General features: G+C 34.6%; 1 protein-coding gene across 6 annotated transcripts in view; it reads left to right on the top strand.

The window, feature by feature from the left end:
- SEMA3A (semaphorin 3A) overlaps window positions 1-24831 on the top strand; it is a 446388-nt gene that overhangs the window by 355280 nt on the left and 66277 nt on the right. For all 6 annotated transcript variants that reach the window (XM_042916651.1, XM_042916638.1, XM_042916644.1 and 3 more), the window contains 2 exons: window positions 287-380; window positions 8925-9044. In XM_042916651.1, coding sequence (XP_042772585.1) covers window positions 287-380; window positions 8925-9044 — 214 coding nt within the window. The remainder of the gene's footprint in view (window positions 1-286; window positions 381-8924; window positions 9045-24831) is intronic.

The following is a 24831-nucleotide window of genomic DNA, read 5'->3' as shown; positions in this document are numbered from 1 at the left end:
ATAAAATGATCACTCTATTCTTATCACGACTGGTCTCATTCTTTAGAATTCATTTATACATTATTACCTGAAACATGCCAATTGGTACTAATAATCACTGAGCTAAGTAAATGCTTGGCTACTAATAGTTGGTTTTAATCCACTTAAATTATTTTGCCATCTCTAAAGTTCACACAAATAATACTTCTTGATGGTAGACACAAATGCTCAACCTCTCTCTGATTAACAGGTATGTTAACATAGCTCTTGTTTTAAATAAATTCACCCTTCTTTCTCTTTTCTACAGGATAACATTTTTAAGCTGGAAGACTCCCATTTTGAAAATGGCCGTGGGAAGAGTCCATATGACCCTAAACTGCTGACGGCATCTCTTTTAATAGGTGCGTGGTCAACAGTTAAACAGTGAATTTTCTATAGATAATAACCAGATTGTTCCTTTTTATATACCAACATTTTCCATTACTAATCACAAACTATTTTAGGAGGATGCCAGTTGAGATATTTTCAAATATTTTGAAAATGAAGAAAAAAATACTAAATGCTGCTTTGATTATTGCACTGTTTGGTCTGTGATTCTTTTTAATCAAAATGGTTTAATACGTGTCCTTAAAATTGCCTGTGCTGTCACCATACATTTCCACTAAGACTTTAAAATTCTTATCTGTGAGTAAGTTGTTTTGGTTTTCTTTTTATAAAAGAGGAGTTTCAAGGGAGAATTTTGACAAGTCAGAAGGAAAGAATGAGATTGTCTATCTTTGTTCATTGTAATCGTACAGTTTTAATGGTCATACAATTCTCAGAGAACCTATTGTGTCACCTCGAATAAATGAAGGACTTCACTATTCATCTTTTTTTTTTGTTTTTTGCTTTACGCCATGTTTTTAATCTAACAAAACATTTAATGTATTTCCTCTACACTTGCCTCTAACCATCTTTTTCTGGTTGTCTTCTTTCTTCTTTTCCTTCAGCAATGCAGATGGGTGGGGAATCCTTAGTCATACTTCAAAGGATGGAGATAGAAAGATTGAAGTAAGCTAAAGAGGGAGAAAACTTTAGTCTGTATTGAAAAATAAAGAATTCTTTCCACATACTTTTAATCACCTTTAGACTACCACTAAATAAACACGTGAAAAAAAGGTGATACATCATTAAACAATTTTTCTTTTTTCTTTTTTTTTCTTTTTTTTGGACTTTTAGGCATGCTAACAAACAAAAACACAAAAGATTCTGAGTCATTAGTCTGTTCCTGAATACATTTTTCTATATGATCATGTAGAAATTATATAACTTTTGTTTTCTTTCCTTTTTTGTTTCCTTTTCTAGAAAATATAGAAGGTAATTATTTCATAACATAACAAAAATGGTAGTGAAACTCATCAAGCATAACATTTCTAATTGAATTTTGCATAATAAATCTAGATTTTTAAAAAGTAAATTTAGGTTATTATTTGATATGTCATAAGGTTCAATTTTGTCAGTCTTTTGTTTCTAAAAAATAACTTTTTTTTCTACTTAGCAAAATAAACTCTAGTCATATTGACTACAGCATTAACTATGAAGATCTATTTTTACCACTATTCTCTAGTGTTTACTAGTATGTTCCGCTGATCTCTGATCTCTTTTCTATTAAGAATGAGAAAAGTACAACATGAATTATCTCCTCTATTGCTTTTCAAATGTAGACAATTGCAGTCCATTTGATACATTCATGAAGCATTTTAACAAAAGTTTAAGACCTGGAGGAATGCAGCAAACGTAGCACACTTATAATTTTCCTCTTCACAGCTGGCCTAGTGATTACATGTAGAAAACTTCCTTAAGTGCACGCACAGAAATTTGAAAGTTGTCTTAAACAAAGGGGAGGAGTTCTACCTTGCACAAACTTGCAGCCTGTACTTATTTAAATTGCATACTGAAGAAAAAAAGATAGATATTGTTCAAAAAGCAGTATGTTAACTCGTGCCTAAAGCAGCTTTATTTTGTGGTATGTTTCTCAGTGGGGATTTGCTTGATTATTTATTTTAATATTCCATCGAGAAAGGATGATGACAAGTAAGTATTACATAGTTCATATGGTATGCAACCACACAAGTCCACAAAGAATATGAAACTCCATAGTTTTGGTTTTATATTAGAATTTCTTTGAAAAAGCTGTTTAGGGTTGTGAAAAGGAAAAGAGAATGATGGAAGTTTCATGAATCAAAGAAAGGATGTGTGGCTAAAAAAGAAGCAGCTTTCAAATGGAAATCCAGACCTCACCTCTCTGATATGGTCAAATAGTTGAGTAACATTTAGAGGTATTTAGTGCTTATTGACAAGGAAAACTATTCAAGCCCACATAAATTAATTTCTGAATCAGCTAAATAGCAAGGTACAGAAAAATGAAAATCCCTCAAAATCTCTGGAACATCATTTTCATTCAAGAGCTGTGACTTTGTTACTTGCTTTCCTTATAACTGTGCTATAAATTCTTCTCATAGTACACTTAATTCCCCTTGGTGGGTTTTTTTGTCATTTTCTCTTGTGATTTTTTAAAAAGAGTGCTTGATGATTTAATGGAGTTTTTTCAACATGAATATTTTCCCAAACTTTTACATACAACAGTAAGAACTGTCTCTGAAATATACAGGTAGTACATTGTGTATTAGAGATTGCCTGTTGGGAAAGCCTGTCTGCCCAAAAGACTGAATAGATTCTCCTTATTTCAGCACATAAGAGAAATTTTCAAGGTAGTCCCGGGCTGTTTCTGTTCCCAATACTAGGAAATAAAGTTTCATGTTTGGCTCAAACCACCTATAAACTGGTTAGCTGAATCCTGACAGCAGATACTTTTTATGTCACTAGTCCCCCTAGTAAGCAGTTTCAACCAGTAATAAGCTTTAAAGCCAGATGACAGCTTAAAAAATTAGTTCATGAAATTTATCAAGGTTTAGTATAACTTCTTTTCAAAATGGTTTTTAAGCCGATGACCACAAAACATATGGATTCTTTCCTTAGCCATGCATAGCTACTAAATTAAGTCTCCAAATCCTGTAACAGGTCCTAAGTTTTTAAATGACCTTAGTAAAGTTAATTTTTCAAATCTCCTTTAATAAAAATCATTTTGTCAATATGAAATAGTTCCAGTATTTATTTTTAAGTATTTTTTATTTCATCTACCTGTAAATATCTTAATGACTTTATTTATTTTTTATTAAGAATAGCAGTTTCTCCCCTGCTCAGAAGAAATGCCAGGTGTGGCTGCAAGAATAAAATCTTGTATTTTCTTCACTAATTAAGTGTCATCTCACGTTTTCATGACATAAAAGCAATAGTCAATTTGAAAAGCAGTTTTATTTCCTCATTGAAGCCTTCTCCAGGCATTATAATCCTAATAATTTAGAAATAATCCATCACTAAATCATATTATTGAAATCTATGTCAAGGGTCTAGGACTTTTAGTTATGATCCGTTTCCCCAAGCTAGAATTCTGCCTTGCCCCAGGAAAGAATGTAATTTGACATTAGAATATGCTCTCACTTGGTATTAGATCAAAGAGGTACTCCCTAGGTTAATTAACTGTAATTGAAAATATTATTTGAACCTCTCTGAGCCTCACTTTCTTTATATGTAAAATGGCATGGACATTCTAATTCCGCTAGTTGTGAGAACTAAATAAGACAATTTAATAGCATATCACATTTGAGTGCTTACATATTTCTGGAATATATGTAGAAGTGGAAACCAAGAAAAAAAAAGTAATAGTGGTTGCTGTAAAGGAGTCTGAGAGTCTGAGAGACAGATTTGATACCTTATAAATTTTATATTTTTTATTTTGTGCCATATGCACATATTAACTACTTAAAAATGTTAGTTTTAAAAGTACGATATAAATAACAAAGCCAGCACATTATACTTATTCATACAGAGAAGATGTTCAGTAAATGTAAAAATGTAAAATTATTCCCACACCTTTTTACTCTCAAGAAATGGATTACATCCATGCACTGTGTGTGTGTGTCTATCTGTGTCTGTGTGTGTGTATCCATGTAATAGAGAGAGACACATAAATTTATTTTTCCTCTGTTTCTAATTACTGTGCTATTCTGTGAGTGGAATTTACTTAAGGTGTTAACAACATAATGGCTTGTCTTTAGGTTTGTTTGATTTTTGCTCACCATCCATGTCCCACATTACACCTGTGTTAGTAATGCTGCAGTTTCATCAGGAAATGTTTGTTTTTTTGTTTTGTTTTGTTTTTTTTTTACCTTCTACTTCTCACCACACCCTTCTTAGGAATTGTAATCCAATACATTAACTGATCTAAGCCACATTTTTACTTCATATTGAGCTGTGAACATAAAGTCCAGAGTACATATGAACTTTTGTTTTCAACACATGCTTCTCAGGTAACTCTGCCATGGTGGAAATGCAGTTCACTCAACTTTTTGTTCATCTCAGTAAAGAATGCTTTCCTTAGAAACAGTTTAGAAGGCTTACAGTTAAGAATGGCAGTATACTCAACTAGCAGACTTTCATAGTTGACAGTTTTTAGGTTCTTAGTTACATCTGTCAGCACTAGTTTTTCTTAGTCTGATGTGTTCTTTTTGAGACATCAGACTTGCTATAGGGTGTTTTCTGTAGAGACTAAAAACTATTAGAGTATCTACAACCACTTTGATATATATAACAGCTCATTGAGTATACTGTTGTACCAGCAATTTAATAAAATTGGATAAATTTCATGTTTTATTTCACTAGTAGCTTAGTATATATGGAAAAAATATGTATCCTAACCATAATGCTATTTGAATCATTGTAGGATAACATTTACCTATCTACTACTTCAGATTTTGAAGAAGACTTATATTAAGGGTCAGAAAACTGGAAAATTAGCACTATGCCCAAGAATCAACATATAATTTGATAACTTCATTAATGACCTAGAAACTGCAAAAGAAGTTGGCAAGGTGACTTTTTTTGTTAAACATGTTTGTTCAAAAATAAGCCAACTGAGGTATAGTAAGTTTCTTATACTCAGTTTTCATTAGATCATTTTATATAGCCACAAAAGGTACTAGGTCTTTAATCCATAGTGGAAATACACAAGTTTATTAAATAGTATATATTCTAAGTTGATGATTATTTATTTGCTTATAAAAATGCAAGAGTAGAGTATTTTAACACCTGTACATTTGGGCCAGCTTAATAAATATGTGGTACAATTTCTGTGGAGCATTCATCCCTGCTAAGAGTTGACATCGAAGCAGAAATTCTGATTTAAGTCCTGGTATAAAAAACAGTTACTGATATTGTGGTGCCTGGGTGGTTCAGTTGGTTAAGCATCTGACTCTTGATATTGGCTCAGGTCATATCCCAGGGTAATAGGATCGAGCCCTGCATTGGGGTCCGTGGAATTTTCTCTCTCTCTCTTTCCCTCTGTCCCTCTTCCCTACTCGTGCACTCTCTTTCTCTCTCTAAAAATAAAAAAAATACGTTATTAAAATATATATTACTTTAAAAAGTTACTGATATTGAACATTGGTAATATGAGAATGTATCCTTCATGGCCTCTTAATCGTCTGGTGCGCTACAGCTCACAGATGACTCTTGCTAAAAATAATATTCAGGTGGGAGGGAATTTCCTATGACTGGAGGCAACTGGTGCCTAAACTGCAAACTTCCTTTGGTTTCTGAGTCCGTTCTTTAATTCTGTTTTTAGTACTAAATTGATCAGTAGCTCTCCTGCTGAAGAATTCTCTGCTTTCTCTAAATGACCTACTTATCTATTGTCAAAAAAGGAAACAAAATCAGTCTTTCTGCCTTTGCCTTCATTTATATTGATTTTTGCTTTCCTTATGTGGGAGTGGATAAAAAGTGGAAATTATAAAACAAGTACATGTATTAGTAAGAGAAGCAAATACCTCTATATATCTAAGTAACACTTTCTTTTGGTGGTGTTTTTGTTATTTCAGCTCTCCTGTGAATAGAGTTTACACATAATAGCAACCATAATTATGGATTTTACTCACACTGAACAAGCAAAAAAAAAAAAAAAGATTGAGGGAAAGGGATTAAATCTACTAATTTCCAATTATGTAATAAGTCAAAGAGACATAAAAAATATATTTAAAAAAAATTTTAATGTTAATATCTTATTTTTGAGAGAAAGAGAGAGAATGTGAATGGGGGAAGGGAAGAGAGAGAGGGAGACACAGAATCCGAAGCAGGCTCCAGGCTCTGAGCTGTCAGCACAGAGCCCAATGCGGGGCTCGAACTAATGAGCCATGAGATCATGACCTGAACCACCCAGGCATACCCCCAAGAAAAGAATAATTAATGACATTCTTTACTCTTCCATTTCTGATTAAACCTCCTATTGGACATGTTCTGTCTGACTACACTCTGATATGAAATTGTTCAGTTTTCACTTTTGGTGATTCTCTTTTCACCTTTCCTGATTTTTATCACCTAACACATGTTTGAGAGGGCAGTGAGGTTCAATGAATAATTTAATACTTTTGATTTTTCAAGGTAAAGAGGACACAAGGCATCCTATTAGAGCTGTTGCAACCTGAAAATATTTGAAATTAACATGAACATTTTAGGCTGCTATTACAACACATTTTTAATTAGTACCTTCTTCTTCACACATCTCAAGAAAACTAATTTACCTGAAGTTTAAAAATCTGTTACATCTATTAATTATTTGTAAAAAGATAAAAAAGTAACCTTAATAAAAGTATTATAGTGATTAAATATAAGTAAAAGTTAAGGAGACAATAAACATTTACCTTTGAAACTCATAGGTAGCTCATTCATAGAATGTTTGCTTAGAGAAGGTTTGTTTGGGGGGCACATGGGTGACTCAGTCAGTTAAGCATCCAACTCTTGATTTTGGCTCAGGTCATGATCGCACAGTTTATGGGATCGAGCCCCATTTCAGGCTCTGTGCTGACAGCATGGAGCCTGCTTGGGCATCTCCTTCTCCCTCTCTCCCTCCCCTGCGCGCTCTCTCTCTCTCTCAAAATAAATAAGTAAAGATAAATAAACAAACAAAAAAGAAAAGCTTTATTTTTTACCTTGTGGGCAGATAAAATATTATTGCAACTATTATGGGGAGAAGAGGTCAGATTTGAACTTGATATTTAATTAAGTGAAGAGAATACAAGATGCTTTTAAATCCCAAAGATACCCTATTATGACAGCTTAGAATGTTATATGAGTACCATTCATTAATATATTGTCACATCATTATTTTTTATTTGTCTTGATTCACAACAACCCAAAGTAAATGATCACTATCCTAAAAGTCCATAAGATAAGGTGTCATTTAGTAATATTTCAAGTTATAATCTGGAGTTATGCACTGATTCTCTCTGCGTCACTCTTCTCCACTGCCTTGGACGTCGTCCAAAGATTGGTGCATCGAGACACTTCAGAGAACCACAAGCTTTACCAAAGGAACTGATTTGAGTTAGACCACTGAGAATGCCTGTTTTCATTATAAAACCTTCATGTGGAAGTGAGAATTGAGGATGTGAACAAAGAATATCACATGAGAAATCTGATTCATATATTCAATATACATATGAAATTCATTATAAATATGAAAATCCTTGGAAATAATAGTGTTATACAAATGTTTAAGTTATAATTTATCTATGCCTATTTTATTTTCTGCTTAATTTTCAAGGCACTGAATTCAGAAACATTAACTTATCCAAATGATCAGCAAGATAGTATTAAGTTTACTGGTAATTTTATTTAAAGATGATTTCATATTTTTTGTTTCATTTTGCTGATAATTCATTATAAGTAAGTAGGCAATACTGTATTTCCTAGATGAAATAATATGAGGTATTTTCTGTTTAAAGGAAAGAAAATAAAATTTTTATACAACCTTCAGTTTTTTAAAAGCTGGTGTAGTTTAGTGTAAGAGGCTTGAGATTAAACAAGCCTGAGTTTGAACTTTTACCCTTACTATCCTAGTCATCAGCTGAGCAGCCTTGGGTTTCTTGAACTGCTAAGTAGGGATACCATTTACATCACACGGTGGTTGACAGAACTAAATGAGATAATTGGAAAGTGTCCAGCCAGTGCATGACTCCCCAGCAAACACAGAATGGTGTTCAGTAAATATTAACTTCTTTTTCTCCTCCCTCTTTTCTTTTCCTTTTTTTTAACCTTGTGATTATGATTCCTCATTTATTAAACTCTGACCTAGAGTTGATTTATTTTCAGTAAAAATGAGTAAAAAACATAGTAGAATCTTGAACTATGGAGATTATGACCTATATTTATCAAAATTTCCTCCTCTTCAGATACATTTCTTTAATATATGAAACTACGTGATGGACTTGTTTTTAGACTATGTGATAACTTTTACTAAGAACCCTTCTCCCACCTGATACATTCAAAAATAAAAGCAAGAAAAAATTATTGGTGAGGAAAATACTAGTTCTTTCTAAAGTATTGTAAAATCTTACTAACTCAGGTACCACTGAAAAGGAAATACATTGACAATTTAATTTCCATTAAAATAAAAACCATAGAAGATTTTACAGTGATATCCTACCCTAATAAATAAGGATATTAGAACAGCAGTAGCTTTATACCTCTGTATTTTGCACTTTGTCTCGCATCATAGTAGAAAAGAATAAATGTTAGGTCTTAGTAATGTCTACTGAACCATATTTTACTCAGTTATTTGAAGTCAGGACTTACGGAGTAGATGCTTAATCAGTGAGTGATCTCATAATAAAATACTCCTCAACAAAGACACAGAATAAAAATGAGTAATTGCATAATGATGCAGATAGCATATCTGTGTTCTTTCTAGCAGGGTCATAACTTGAGACTTTCCTTCTGTTTGATTCATTTTGTTTTTCTTTCCTTAATTGAATTAAAGTATATGTATGTGGTTTTATTCTGTCACAACATAGATGGAGAATTATACTCCGGGACCGCAGCTGATTTTATGGGGCGAGATTTTGCGATCTTCAGAACTCTCGGGCACCATCACCCAATCAGAACAGAGCAGCATGATTCCAGGTGGCTCAACGGTAGGTGGTGTGTGCAAGAGCACAAGCATGTTATGTAACACGTCTAACTGGAGAAGTCAGTGGAGAACTTTCCCTATACGGTACCAGCGGTGTGACTTCAGATTTAGTATGCGCTTAAACTCGAGCTAGTGACTTCATGACTGTGGGTGTGAGAAAATAGGGAAAACAGAGCAAGATGAGATTAAAAATTGAGGAAAATATTTGCTTCATGCCAAAACTGAAGTTTCTCAGCAGTTAACTGTGGAAAGAAATAGATCTGGGTTGGAGCTGCGGAAGGGAGGCAATGGAAAAAGATAAGAGGGCTTACCAGTCTTACATGGACAACACGACAGATGTCAACGTGTAGTACATTTTATCTCCACGCATCTCTCATAGTGCCCTGAGAGCATCATACGTTACTGAACATTTAAAAAAAATTGTAATGCTAATAACATTATGTTGAAAATATTTTCTTTTTTTTTTAATATGAAATTTCTTGTCAAATTGCTTTCCATACAACACCCACTGCTTATCCCAACAGGTGCCCTCGTCAATGCCCATCACCCACTTTCCCCTCCCTCCCTCCCCATCAACCGTCAGTTTATTCTCAGTTTTTAAGAATCTTTTATGGTTTGCCTCCTTCCCTCTTTCTAACTTTTTTTTTCCCTTCCCCTCCCCCATGGTCTTCTGTTAAATTTCTCAGGATCCACATAGGAATGAAAACATATGGTATCTGTCTTTCTCTTTATGACTTATTTCACTTAGCATAACACTCTCCAGTTCCATCCACGTTGCTACAAAAGGCCATATTTCATTCTTTCTCGTTGCCAAGTAGTATTCCATTAATATTTTCAAAATTTCAAAGGACTTTATTGTTTGTAAAAAATTTTTTTGTAATATTTATTCATTTTTGAAAGACAGAGAGAGACAGAGTACAAATGGGGAAGGGGCAGAGAGAGAGGGAGACACAGAATTTGAAGCAGGCTCCAGGCTCCAAGCTGTCAGCATGGAGCCCGATGCGGAGCTTGAACTCACAGACCGCAAGATCGTGACCTGAGCTGAAGTCAGCCACCCAACCAACTGAACCGCCCAGGCGCCCCAGGACTTTATATTATTTCATTTTATTCTCTTTTCATCTTCCTTAAATTCTCTTTCAGTTTTTATAGGTGAAGAAATTAAGACTAATATTTTATCTAAGATTGTATCTAATCTAGTAGTACAAGATTTGTAACAAGAACCCAGTTTCCTGAACTTCAGGCACTGGCTTCAACTTGATCAAGTAGATACTTTTTTTTTTACTCTCTTTCTCTTTTTAGTATGTAAATAAATTTAGTGTAGGAGAAAATGTACGAAATTTATATGCCTAAAATAAATAAATACAATTTTCCTCGTTTTATTTTGCCTCATTAACAAGAATGGAGCTCATGGGTTACCGTCTAAGTTCTCATTAAGATGCTTGAATATTCTCATTCTTCAAACTTCTACCACACTTGTTTTTCCTGCCCTTCCTGGAACCCAAAATTCCTTTCATCATCTCTCTCTTTCATTGGTTTGTTAGAGAAAGATCACAGTTCTGCTGTTGAGCTTCATTGAAACTTCCAGAGACCGTGAGTTGTGTATAATAATCTTTGTCCTGAAATGTCTCTTATTTTAAAGTGACTACTGAAAACATAAAACACACCTCCCATTAGCTCAGCATCTCTGCCCTCCTGCAACAACATTTCTGATCATCCTATTATTTTTTTATGTATTAATGAGTGGTGTGCCTCTTCCATGTTTGACCATGCTGCCTTTCCACTTAATTGTATTGATATTTTTTTCATAGTTTCACCCAATGTACATTTCTTTTGTGGTCTTTATCTCTCCTTCCATGATTTTCTCCCCTCAATGGAAGACTTGTTTGTCTGTTCTATCCAAACCCTTCCTTTAATCATGGTGTGATATGAAGTCCCTATGCATCTAAGTCCATTTAGGGAAGTTTATGCTCCCTTTAGCCAACTTTAAACCTGAGTTTGAGTCCATGAAACTGCTTCTCCAAAAGCAGTTGGTGATAACTGGTAACTTTCTGTACACTTTATTTAAATCAGTCTCTCCATTTGGACAATATCTCTTGCAGCATTTCTTATTGTTAAGTAGCCCTTTCTCTTTAAAGAGTCACTTCTCTTAGTTTCCCTTGTTCCCTGCTCTCTCAAGTTTTTAGTAAGTTTGACAGCACTTCCCCGTTGTTTGTTCTCTTCAATGCAGATGATGCCTCAAATCATTCATAATTGAGCGCAAACACTGTGGTGTTCAAAAGGGTTTGGACATATAGTCAAATATCCATCCTGGGGGGGGGGTCATAGGAGGAATAGTGGGTGACCTTATGAGAAATTAGCGGCCTCACCAAGGAAAGGAAAAGATGCTGAAATCACCATAATACTATCTGTATAAAACTATAAAAGAACCAAACTCTAAAAATCTCAGGGAGCAATTTTGAAATATCCACTGTCAATTATTAAGCCTGGTCTTTGTATGGAGGCAAAATGGTGGGAAAAAAAACCTCTTTCAACATTGCTATCTGCTCTGTTCTCAAACCGAAATAGTTACGTAGGAGGGAAAAATGTTTGTTTTTTGTTCAGCAAGGAGACTTTGATCTACTAAGAACTCTAAAGGGCATACAGGCTTTCACTGTCGATGCGAAAGAAAATCCAAGAAGATGGAATAACATAAGGGAGACTATAGTATCCATTTCATTTTTATGGCCTTGGAGGAAAAAAGTCATCAAGTTAAAGCTGCTTTTGTGTTGCACACTTACATGTTGACAGCCGAGTCTGAAGAATTTACACTGTGGGAAAGCAGTCATTGTCCACAGCTCTGTACTTCATCTTGCAAATGTGTAGTTCATTTGAGAATTCGGTTATCAGTCTCTCAGCACTAAACGTGAGAACTGATTTTACCAAATTAGCACAAAGGTTACATTTGACAGGGTGCAGAAACCAGAACTGCTGCAAGATGGAGGGTACGGACACATTTGAGATAGAACCAAGGGATTGTGTGAATCACAGGCCTCATGAAATTAAATGCCATTCCAGAATAAAATTGGAAACATAATGTTTACATATTCATGCATAAAATAAATGAGTCTAAGGCATCAGCATAGACTACACAATCATTTGTGCTGACAGAAGTAAAAAATACTAGCAAGGTACTTTTTGGAATGTCTTTGGGCCTATTAAAACTAATTTTGTTTTTCTTCTACTCAAAGAAAAAGATTTACTTTTCTTTTCTCAAATCAATTCAGACCTATTCAATTATTTTGGATGCACCAGTTGCCCTATCTTAAGTGACTTTTAATGCTGCTGAAGACAAATAATAAACGAAAATAGGAATAATACGAAAATAGGAAAAATTAGGAATGAGTAACAATTTTATTTAAAAAAATTTTTATTAATGTTTATATTTGAGACCATGCAAGAGATAGAGTGCAAGCGGCCGAGGGGCAGACAGAGGAGACACAGAATCTGAAGCAAGCTCCAGGTTCTGAGCTGTCAGCACAGAGCCTGACGCGGGGCTCAAACTCACGAACTGTGAGATGATGACCTGAGCCGAAGTCAGACGCTTAACCGACTGAGCCACTCAGGTGCCCCAGAATGAGTAACAATTTTTGATGAAGAAACATAAGAGGAGGAATCTATTGATTTTTACATAACTGTGCTTTAAATATGATTTTTTAAATTAGCCCCTAGTTTAAGGTTACTAGGTATTAGAACAACTTGTGATTTAAAAAAATGTACTGGTTTGGGGCGCCTGGGTGGCGCAGTCGGTTAAGCGTCCGACTTCAGCCAGGTCACGATCTCGCGGTCCGTGAGTTCGAGCCCCGCGTCAGGCTCTGGGCTGACAGCTCGGAGCCTGGAGCCTCTTTCCGATTCTGTGTCTCCTTCTCTCTCTGCCCCTCCCCCATTCATGCTCTGTCTCTCTCTGTCCCAAAAATAAATAAAAAAACGTTAAAAAAAAAAAATTTAAAAAAAATAAAAATAAAAAAATGTACTGGTTTGAGTTTGACATGATGTGCCCAAATTCACTGTTTTGTTTCTTGTACATTATAAATTCTCTCCATCTTAAGTCATTTTAACTTCATTTAAACTTCACTTCCAATTTCAACTTACTAAGAGTGTGAAAATTAGGTACAGTTCTCTATATATTCATAGTAAGAAAACTAAGTCTATGGTGCTGTTGCAGTCATGATTTCTTAACCATTTGGTATGTAAGTACTGCTACCTACTTATATGTGTTAACCATTCATTAGAGCAGATAGTTGCTAACCCACTTTTATTTTTCTTTTTGATGGACACTGTTTCCAGTATTGTTTATGTCTAGGACTGATGGTGGGATGTAATATGAAATGGGGGAAAGACTACAGTCTTTACAGTAAGCTTCACCTTGCCTTTACTTTTAATGGGATTGCCTCTTACAGTAGTGGAAAACTGACATTGTGATAATGTGTAAAAAAGTTCTAGGCAAACAATCGACATATAGTAAGCACTTAATAAATGTGATTTTTCTCAGTATCCTGTACTTCACTTCCATTGGCTGGAGCACGCTTAGGAAGCTTCCTCAGACCCATTCTGTGAGTGATTATATTTGAGTCAGGGTGAAAGGGCAGTCCAAGTCAGGTTTAATATACGAAACCACATGCCTCCCTGAGAGAGCGAAGGCCCAGTGAGCACAAACTGGCCTATTTACAGTGCCCGGAGTGTGAGGCCTTCCCATTCATGTCAGGAAGACCTGTTTTCTTGTAGTGGAATTTCTTCACAGGATCGTGCCCGTGGCTAGACCAGCCCCCTTGCTCTTTTCTGTGATGGAAACGGTGTGCAGGTCATCGTTCCACCTCCTTTCACTTGTGCCACTGCTACCGGGGTGGCTGTCCTCTGCGGTCGTGCACTAGGAGTTTCCATGTTCTCTGAACATTCAAGTTTCTCCACTAGACATTTTTCTGAAAATAGAACCAAGAAAAGTGACCGCAAATAAACCATGAGAGCACAAATTAATATTACATAGTACCAGATACCTAATCTCAAATCGCTTGTACAACTCTTTCCATGCTCTGTTTTAATTCTGCCATCTTCAAAGGCATAAACTGTCAGAGTATCGAATTGGATTTTTTTTAATAATAAAATGAATTATCTGACTCTGTATAATGTCAGACTTCTTAACGATGCCATTCTGAATTATTTCCTGGCTTACATAAGTCAGTATTATTTTGCTGACCTTGGAGGAAAAAGCCCTCTGGATGCCTTATTTAGTGGTTATATGGGCAGATGAGTATCATAGAAGTTGAGTGACCGTTCAGTTAAAACAACAACAGCAACCACAAATGTCCTCTTTGTTTTCATAGCCTATAAAAAAGCAACAGGGATACGGTCTTTTTTTTAACTTTTGAATTACATCTCCCACGAATTATATTCTTATTCATTAAACATTCTGAGGTATCAATGTAAAGAGTCACAAATAAAAATTATAGTATTTTTTGATTATTTCTGCTGAAATTATGCTGAAGCAAAGGTACATAATATTTAAAAACAGTCTGTACCTAAACACAACATAGTGGTCACCTGAGGTTTTGTCTCCTGAATCTATTACCTAGAAAAATGTTAAGCCTGATAAATAATGCATTCCCCCCCAGAAGTATAATCTTTTTAAAAAATACATACACAGCATGAAATTATTCTACTCTGCAAGTGATGATAAATTTAAGAAACTCACTAAATATGATTTCTCTTTTCATAAAGAGCAAAAAGTTACCAAAATATAATTTTACTTAGTCTCCCTTTCTGAGGACCTATTTTCTATTTCACATTTTGTGTAAAGAACATAATCGCTTTTAACTGGTACAACTCTCCAGTATGGCATATTAGACACACACTTTGAACCACTTATTTCAAAATTTGTCAGTGAATTATGAGAGTAGAAAAGTAACATTTCAAAATATCATTACATTTATTTAATGGAATCCCACTTTTTAAATTAAAATCGATGGAAATGTAGAAAAATGAGACAATATCTTGGAAAATTCTTTAAATTGAAGCCGCCCCCTTTTTCCTTCTTGGTTTTTAACATTATTCTCTCTAGTCTTACCATCAGTTTAATGAATACAGAGCCTGTCTATACCAATTTCCTCTTCTGGCCTCACTACATTCAGAGCTCAATGGGCCTCAATAGGGATTTACTGCTGACTGGGTAATCTGGGTTCATGTGTGCAGTGACATCAAGCAAGAGATTTACCCAAAGAAGTGGATGCCATGACAATGCGTGTAACCATGGTGTGACCGGCCTCTCTGACATGGCTCTCAAAAGCTTTCCCTCTGTGAAAACAGAAGCCTGTTTGCAAATTAATTAGTTTCTGGCGGCAGCTTGATTGTTGACCCAGAGTTTGTAGAGTGGAAAAACAATCAGATTAGTGTGCTCAGGGTAAAAGACCAGTGTGCAGTTGCGTGTGGCTTGCTCAACTATTGAAACTATGAATGGACTGAAACAAATTCTTTTCTGAGAAGCCTAGGCAGAGGTTAAGTGTGATGAGCCTAGAGCTCCCCAACAGCAGGGGCTAGCGAATTAAAGGATTTTAGCCAGATAAAGCTGAATGACAGCAAGTGATGCCATTGAATTTTAATGGCATGGATAGTTTTGGGGAAAAAAAAAACACACAAAACACTTGTTACCTTCTAATCACTCTTAGTGGGAAGAGTAAGTTGCCATATTATTAGATGTCTGCTTGACACAAATACTTCCATAGTGGTAGATTTCAGGAGCTTTCAGACTGGAAGGTTTTAATTTATAATGTCTCAAAAAATATCAAAACAGTAAAAAGTTATAAAGTAACTGTCTTTTCATGTAGGTGAAATGTTTGCTCATTTATATATTCTAACTGTCTCGTGAGGTGTCATCTTCACATGCCCAATAAAATGAATCCTGAATTAAGGAGAAATGTTGACTCATGAGAATAGGTGTGCTGTTTATTTTTACAAATACCAAATCACATAAACATGCCAAGAATGGAAATCCTCAAACTTAGGACAAAAAAAAATTCTGCATGTAGTTTTTGATGATTAAAAGTTGTTTCACTCAATAAATTATTGTTTACACTTAATTTTGTTAGATTACCTAACAACATTAAGCCATATATACTTTTCCTTTTTAGATACCATTGTCAGATAGCTCCCTAATAACAGCTATACTGGCTATCACAATAGTTTCCCATTCAAAAATCATTTATATCTCTCAGTTTACAAGTGAATTGAATCCAGATTTTGCTGCCTGTCAAGTCCTTTATCTTCTGATCCTAAATGACTTCTCCAGTGTTAAACACTAGCATACTCTAATCAAATAGTTGGTTGTCCTCAGATTTACTCTCTTTTTCATTTAACCATACCACTCTACTGATTGATTTTAATCTTTCCAGCTTTGAATCGCAAGAGCACATAGGTACTCACTTGTATTTATCATGGGAACTACCACTTTACCTTACACTCTGGGAAATACCGAGTAAGAAATTCTTGAACAATCTGCTTTGCAGGTTCTGGAGTTAAACTGACTGTGTTTGTATCCCAGGTACTCCATCTGCTACCTGTATGACATAGGAGGCAATTTACTTATTTTCATCACCCAGTTACGATTTGTAAAACATGGTTAATATTACTATACCGTTGTACCGAGAATGAATGAGACAGTCCATGTAGGTTAATAAGAATAGTATCTGATAATACAGTAAATGCTCATGACAGCTTTGGTTGCTTCTGCTGTCATTTACTTATAGGCTCCCAACATAGCACATAATACACATTTAGCAGATTAATACAGTGAACCTGTCTGAAAGTGATGTTTGCCTTTTTTTAATCTGTTCTCAGGTTATTTTGTTTTAGTTGATTATTGTCATGGAGCATTTAGTACATCAAGAATAAATAAAATTTAGCTTTAGTATTAAAATAGCAAATAACATTTTAATCAAATTAAGCTTAACGAAATTAGCAGAAGAAGTAATGAAATGATGAACCAAGTTTTTCCAAGTGTTAACTTAGCTGTAGTAAGTGCAATATTCGTCATTTATGAAAAGAAATCATTAGGTTAATTCTTTATTAACAATTTTTCCAGAATTAATTAAGACATTGATTGCTTTTGAGAATGCTAGGAAAATTGTTTATCCTGCTCTATCACAGCTCAGCTTTTTTTTTTTTTTTTTCTCACGTGTGGACATCATTGGTGACTTTTGGGATAGTGGTTAAAAGTGCAGAGTCTGTGGAGCCTGACTCCTTGAGTTGGGCAAGAGCTGAGCAACTGTAGATGGCAGATAAAAAGATTTCTGTGCTTCATGTCCCCTTTTTCTAATGTAAATAATGATATTTCCTCCCTTGTCAGATAGTTATGAGGATTATGTATGAGTGAATCCATATAAAGCATTTGCAAAAGTGATGGCTCTTACCAAAACAAAACAGTTTAGTTGATGTTAGCTGGCTTTATAATGTTATGCGAGAATTTTAAGGAATGGAACCATAAAATACCTAAATATGCCACATCACTAAAAATGTAGTAGAATGCACAATCTCACTTAACTGAGGAGCCAGTATTTTTCTAGGAAAGCAGTGAAAGTGGCTGAAAGACGAGAATGAACTGATGAGGTAAAGTGAGGATGACATATGCCCTTTCCTTAGCCGGAGTCTGTACATGCACGATTTCTTACCTAGTGATGTCTGTACATTTTGATGAAATTACATCTACCACTCCTTTGCTTCCATGAAAAGAAAAAGCAGTTTTTAAGCTTCATCACACTAAGTTGCTTACATATGACAAAGAGTCATTAAAATGTTCTATACTTCACATATCAACTAAATATAAATTACAAAATGTTATCTAGGAAAAGGGTCTTTAAAATGTTTTCCCAATAATACTAGTAAGAAGATTTAAGTATGTTTTTTACCCTTTAAAAGACCATTTTCGGGTTAGAATTGTTTATGTCACTATATGACTTAAGAAATGAGGCAAGTGAAAATCAAAGCTCCTTCACCTTGTTCCCACCCCTACCTCCCACACCCTGCTCTAATCAATTTTTCAGTTTCCTTTTTTTTTTAATTTTTTAAAAATGTTTAGTTTTGAAACAGAGGGAGACAGAGCGCGAGTGGGGGAGGGGCAGACAGAGAGAGGGAGACACAGAATTTGAAACAGGCTCCAGGCTCCGAGCTATCAGCACAGAGCCCGATGCGGGGCTCGAACCCACGAACCATGAGATCATGACCTGAGCAGAAGTTGGATGCTCAACCAGCTGAGCCACCCAGGCGCCCCAATCTTTCAATTTCCTGTAGCACTTTGGATCATCACATAAGTTGTGCACTTTTAACTGTATACCACTATACATGTGGTACTGTATAAATTTTGATTCAAAAATCAACGTGCATGGGCACCTGGGTGTCTCAGTCGGTTGAGCACCTGACTTGGGCTCAGGTCATAATTTCGCAGTTCAAGAGTTCGAGCCCCACATCGGGCTTACTGCTGTCAGCGCAGAGCGTACTTTGGATCTTCCACCCCCCTTTCTCTGCCCCTGCCCCACTTGCGTGCTCTCTCTCTCTCTCAAAAATAAATAAACAGTAAAAAAAAAAAAATAAACAAGTTAATTAATTAAAATTAAAATAAAGATACATAGTTTAAAACTAATTGCAATTCATTAGTAATACTAATTTATATATTGATGTAAGTATAATGTAAATGTTTTATTTATTAGAAGTGTAGTTTTTAGTAATTTGCTTGATGATTTACTAAATTAAAACTGGTTTTGGATTTAATATAAGCTGAGAGCATAAGAGACCCATCAAAAATGTGTCTCTTCAATATGTTTATAAATGTGTCTAAATTCCTGTAAGTCCAAATAATCTCTTTTGCTCATTTAATTGCTAATAAATAAGATGCCAGGGTTTCAGTATCAAAGAGAGCTAACCCATTTATACATTTATAAAATCCTAACATGAATATGTATGGAAATAGGTGACAGCAGATAGAACTGTCTCTTTGGGATCCACACTGCTTTTTCTGTTTAGCATACAATGGAATTTAAGTTCTAGCCAGTACAGAATTGTGTTTTCAGTTTATACATTGTCTTATGACCCACTTATAATTTAGTGAACTTTAATATGCCTAGTGACTGTAAAAGCTAGTCAGTGCCAAGGCTGATATCAAAGGGCTGACTGCCACTTAAGTTGCTTAGTATCCTAGAATGGCTGTTTTATAAAATACGTTTTCTAAACACATTCAAGAATAAATGAACAAATTATACCAATGTTTTGCAAGATGAGAAAGCAATCTTGTAATTTAAATGAAAATAATGAGTTCTGAAGGCAGGAAAGAATAACAACACATGGATTACCATAAAACATTACATTTTGGGGTGAATTAAAGGGAAAGAAATCTAGTTATACTAACAATTCACATTAGAGAATTTGGGCTTATAGGGCTCAGTGGAACCAACAAGGCATAGGATACCTTTGATCAGTCGCCTTCTTGTGTTTATAGTAGTCATATTAAATATTTTGATTGAAGAGAAATTATTAAAGTAGTGGCATAATGCCGCTTGCCATAAGAAAACTAATGACTGCCCTTCCTGTGATGTTATTGCTATCGATTTCCTATAAATAAAAACAGGGAGAAAAATCACATCCCTTTATAGTTATAACTCTGATCAGCCAATCAGTGCCCAAATTCTAATGAAATTGCCTTTGAAAGACCTTGAGATAATTGTGTGCTAATGAATCTTAAACTGTGAACTTATTTTCCATGTTTTTTCCAAGCTGAAACTATTTTTATTTCCTTCCTTCTTCATTTCTAATTCCTGAATGAGAGCAACTTGTTGAAAGCAATTGAAAAGACTGGCTTGAGCTAGGAACATGGTAGCATGATGTAGAAAAACAATGACAAACAGTTAACAGGTCCAACTTGTTGTTGTGCAATGCAGAAGTCATTTCGTAGTGATACAGCAGAGACTGTAGAACGTAAGAAGAATGTAGCCATGTCATGAAGATTTGTAGAATCTTTACTAAAATTATCATTTTGATTAATTTTGCCATTTTGATTTTGTAAAAGTATACTGTAGCCCCACTTAGCAATACTGCCTTAATCCACTCACAAATTCCCAAACTCTTCATTCTCACGAGGATCATGGTTATCAATAGATGTTACTAGTATTTTAGTATAGAATGTTCCAGGGATAATAGCAAAGTAAAACTTTCTCTAATATACTTTTTTTTTTTAATGGTTTTATTTATTTTTGAAGGAGAGAGAGAGACAGACAGACAGAACATGAGCCGGGGAGGAGCAGAGAGAGAGGGAGGCACAGAATTCGAAGCAGGCTCCAGGCTCTAAACTGTCAGCACAGAGCTCCATGCAGGGCTCGAACTCACGAACTGTGAGATCATGACCTGAGCCGAAGTCAGAGGCTTAACCGTTGACTGAGGCACCCAGGCACCCCTCTAATATACTTTAATATAACTGAGGAAGCTGAGCCAGCAATTGCTGTTATAATTGCTTACTTAGAACTATTGCATGTTTTCTTGGGTAAGAAAACAGTTCATAATAAAGAAGAAAAATACATTTTTTAAACAGAGATCTGTCCATTGGTTAGAGTCTGCAAAGAAAGCTAAAACGGAAGGGGGAATAAAGGGAGAAAAGAAAAGAGTAATTCCTATGGTAAATAATAACTTCCTAATTAGATTGTGTTTTCATCCCTCAACCATAATAAACACGTCTATCATAATAAATTTTATAATACACACACCAAAATAAAAATCTCCAAATGACACCATAAAGTCTTCTATCTAACCAAGGTCTAACCCTGAAGTTTTTAGTGTAAATTAGATGTGATCCATATTAAGGAATTTTTTTACAGTTTATAGAAGTACATAATGTTATTGGAACATATATTCGTGAAAATACTCAGATTACCATTTTATATATTAATATATGATTGTTAGCAAAACAATTAAGATCTATGTAATATGATAGGGTTAAAATAGCTACATTTTAATGGGAAATTAAAAATAGATCATGTTTAGGCAGAGATTAAACTGATTTAATTGCTGTTTCTCAGTGTATTTATTTTGTTTTTTAAAGAGTATGTTTACTTTCCCCAAGTCTAGTCCTTTTTCATCTCATTCAACAATATTTCTATTTCTCTGTACATAACTTAAGTTTATCACTCACCCCGGTTACTAACATAGAATGCCATTCTCTCCTTTTCCCCTGCAGTTCTATTGTAAGTCCTCCTAGATTACTGGTAATCACACAGTGAAGTGCTAGCTACCAACACATTTCTCTGGGCAACTTCCATTTTCTACATGCATTAAGCACTCTCTGGGTACCAAGAACTATTATAAGAAACAGCTGAGTAAGAGCAATCCCTGCCCTCAGGCTAATACTTACAGAACTTTTTAAAAATGAAAACCCTAAAAGTTATAGCATATCTACAGGATCATATGCATGTATTTACAAGATGTCCTAATATCGTAAAACCATTGTTTAAGCGGAGGACATACTCTCTATTTTTCTTTTAATGAAACATGAAATTTTTTTATTCAGTTGATTTTCACACTTTGATTCAGTATCAGTACCACTGACTCTTTGAGGCTTTTACTATGAAATGACAGCAAGGTGGAACGATTATGAAGGAGACTATCTTTTGTCCCTACATCTACAGTCTTTTCTTAGAGAATGTGTGTATAAGAGAGTTAAAAAAAATGAGAAATTGGAAACCCTTTTAAGTTTTAAGGGAAAAAAATGCAAATCTGTTGGAATCAGAAAAGCTGTAGATAATACAACATAGGTTTTTATAACCTGTTATTATAATGACATATATAATGCAGACAGTCCATTAACACTATTACTGGTTTTTTTTCTTGTGAACTATTTCCAGTTGTTTCTTCATTAAGAATGATTATGTATTTTGAGTGCTAATAGAAATTCATAATGTCATATTCCTAATTATAAAGACATCCAGATGGCCAAAAGATACATGAAAAGATGCTCAACATCACTGATCGTTTGGGAAATATGAATCAAGACTACAATGAGATATCATCTACACCTTTCAGAATGGCTAAAATCAACAACACAAAAAACAATAGGTATTGGTGAGGATGTGGAGAAACGGGAACCCTCTTGCACTGCTAATGGGAATGTAAACTGGTGCAGCTGCTCTGGAAAACAGTATGGAGGTTCCTCAAAAGGTTAAAAATAGGGGCGTGCCTGGGTGGCTCAGTGGGTCAAGCGTCTGACTCTTGATTTGGGCTCAGGTCGTGATCCCAGGGTCATGGGATCAAGCCGGCATCAGGCTCCATGCTGAGTGTGGTTCTATGTATATTTTCATAGTTATTTCATGTAGAAATGTAAAATGTAGAAATAGTAAATCTACTGGAAAGTAGAACTAACTTAAATTTAATCCATATTAAAGACATTGAAACCATTTCTTAGTGTTATTAAAATCAAATGACAAACCCTGTACTTTTAAAAACTAGGTTGGGAGCATCAAATTGGTTTAGAAAATACCTTTAATGGTCTTGATTAGGTATCTCTGGAAACAACTTTATATTAGCAATCAAAATACATAATCATTCTTAAAGCAGAGACAATTGGACAGAGTTGACAAAGAAAAACAAGATAACGGTTTCAATGGACTGCCTGCACTGAACAAAAATTGAAAATTGATTTAAACATCAGAAGTCATTTTAAATTGGATCCACCGTACTGTAAATGCTGTGACATTGTTATTATACTGAATATTGGAAGGTTTAATAATAATTAAAGCAATGATTTGGAAAATTGATGTCCTTTCCTAAGGAAATAATTGAAATAATCATGAACAATTGAAATCCTGTACTCGTATAGGATTTTATACTGTTCAGAGTGCTTCCTGTAAGACCACTTCATCTTCGCAAAACCACTGTAAAATAGAAAACTGCAGTAATAACATTTGAGCAACTTACAAGAGGATAGTCGCTACCTGTTGTTGAGTGAAAACAGAGTAAACCCATGTCTTCCAAACTCTTCAGTTTTGTTCTCTAACATGTTCATTATAGTATTCACCATTTTTTAGATTTGTGTATTTCTGTACTTTGCTAAAGATTTCACACATAGGAAATGTTTATCAAGTTAGATAGAGACTTGGAAAATACAGATACATTTGTTTAAAAACAACAACAACAACAAAGATTTGCCAGAGTTAAAGGATTTTATCCTGTAATGGTTCACAGAATGAATTGTGCTGTGTATGCATAGTTTAAATAACTGAAAACTTAGTTGGTATAAAATTTTCCTGCTAAGAGTTTGGCCCTTGGATGAACAGCATGTGCATCTCTGGGAACTTGTTAGAAATGTAAAATCTCAGAGCCTACCCAGACCTACTAAACCAGAATCTGCACTCTCTTGAGATCCTACATTAAAATTTGAGGACTAGGCTGAAATATGTTACAAAATATATTATATCTTTGATTCTTAAAGAAGAGACATAGAGACATAATAGTTTTGTTCCAGTCTCCCTGAGTAGATTATCTTACATCTCAGCTGAAATTTATAGCACACAAGAATGTGTGTGTGTGTGTGTGTGTGTGTGTGTGAATGTGAATGTGTGCGTGTTCATTAGTTACGTTAAATTACTGCTCCTGATGTGGTCTAATCCAAACTCTCCAATTCCTCTAATCAGCCTTTTTAAATTAGTGGCTTTTGATTCCATTTAAGCTGGGAGATACAAGCACTAGCCAGGTGTGTCCCGTGAACAGCTTGGTTGGAATTTCAAGCAATGGTCATTGATAAGACCTCTGTGTCAAGCTCGTAGAACCTACCTTCCCCTGCTTGATTGAATCCATTCTGCTGAGACAGTGTCAAATTAATACAATTACTAGCACATTTATGATAGCCCATAAAATCTCCCACCACTACATTCTTGCTAAAGGTTAAGAATTACAAAAAAAAACTGTGGTGCAGGCAGTGACTTCTGGGGTTCAGAGAAGCTTCAAGCACTTGAAAAAAAGTTTTCAAAGCACATTATTATAAATTAACTGTCTTTCACTACAGCTAGACTAGTACTGACAATATTTTAAATAATAAATTTGATGCAAAATAGCAACATCGAATTTAAAATACGTGATCGGCAATTTTCTTCTAAATATCTTTTTGTCAAAAGCATCCAGCTGATTAAAAAAAAAAAAAAATACTAGGTAGATTTTTATACAAAGAAACAGAATAAAACCCAAATGTAAAACCAAAAATTATATATTTTAAAAATTACAACTTTAAATTTTGTATTATAATCTTAAATTTTAAATTATAGGGTTGTGATATGATTATATGATGTATGATTTTATCATAAAATATATTATTTTAAACATCTAGAACGTCTGATTAAAAAACAACTTTCTAAATTTCACGTAAATATAACTAACAACTCTCACTGTTCTAGTTCACATACATGGAATCCTAAAAGCAAAAGTAAAACTAAAAATAAGGGAAGTTGTTTTGTTAAAATAACAATATTTGTTTTCAGTAGAGTGTGATTAGGAAAGTACAAAAAAATAATAGCTAATGTAAAATTTGAATTGTTATTTCTTAAGGGATAAGATCTTGCAGATTAAACAGGGTGTGAAGTAAGAATTGTTTTCTCCCAATTCTAATTACTTTGAAATTATGCTATAAATTATCTTCTTTTCTGCCTTGAATTTCCTTTCCCATATAATTAGAGATTTTCAAGAATCAAAACTATTATTGTCTCTTAAGAACAAAAGCCATAGAAACTGCTAATTATATC

The sequence above is a fragment of the Panthera leo genome, chromosome A2 (genome assembly GCF_018350215.1).
Source record: "Panthera leo isolate Ple1 chromosome A2, P.leo_Ple1_pat1.1, whole genome shotgun sequence".
Taxonomy (NCBI): Eukaryota; Metazoa; Chordata; class Mammalia; order Carnivora; family Felidae; genus Panthera; species Panthera leo.
This window is presented reverse-complemented; position numbering and strand designations above follow the sequence as displayed.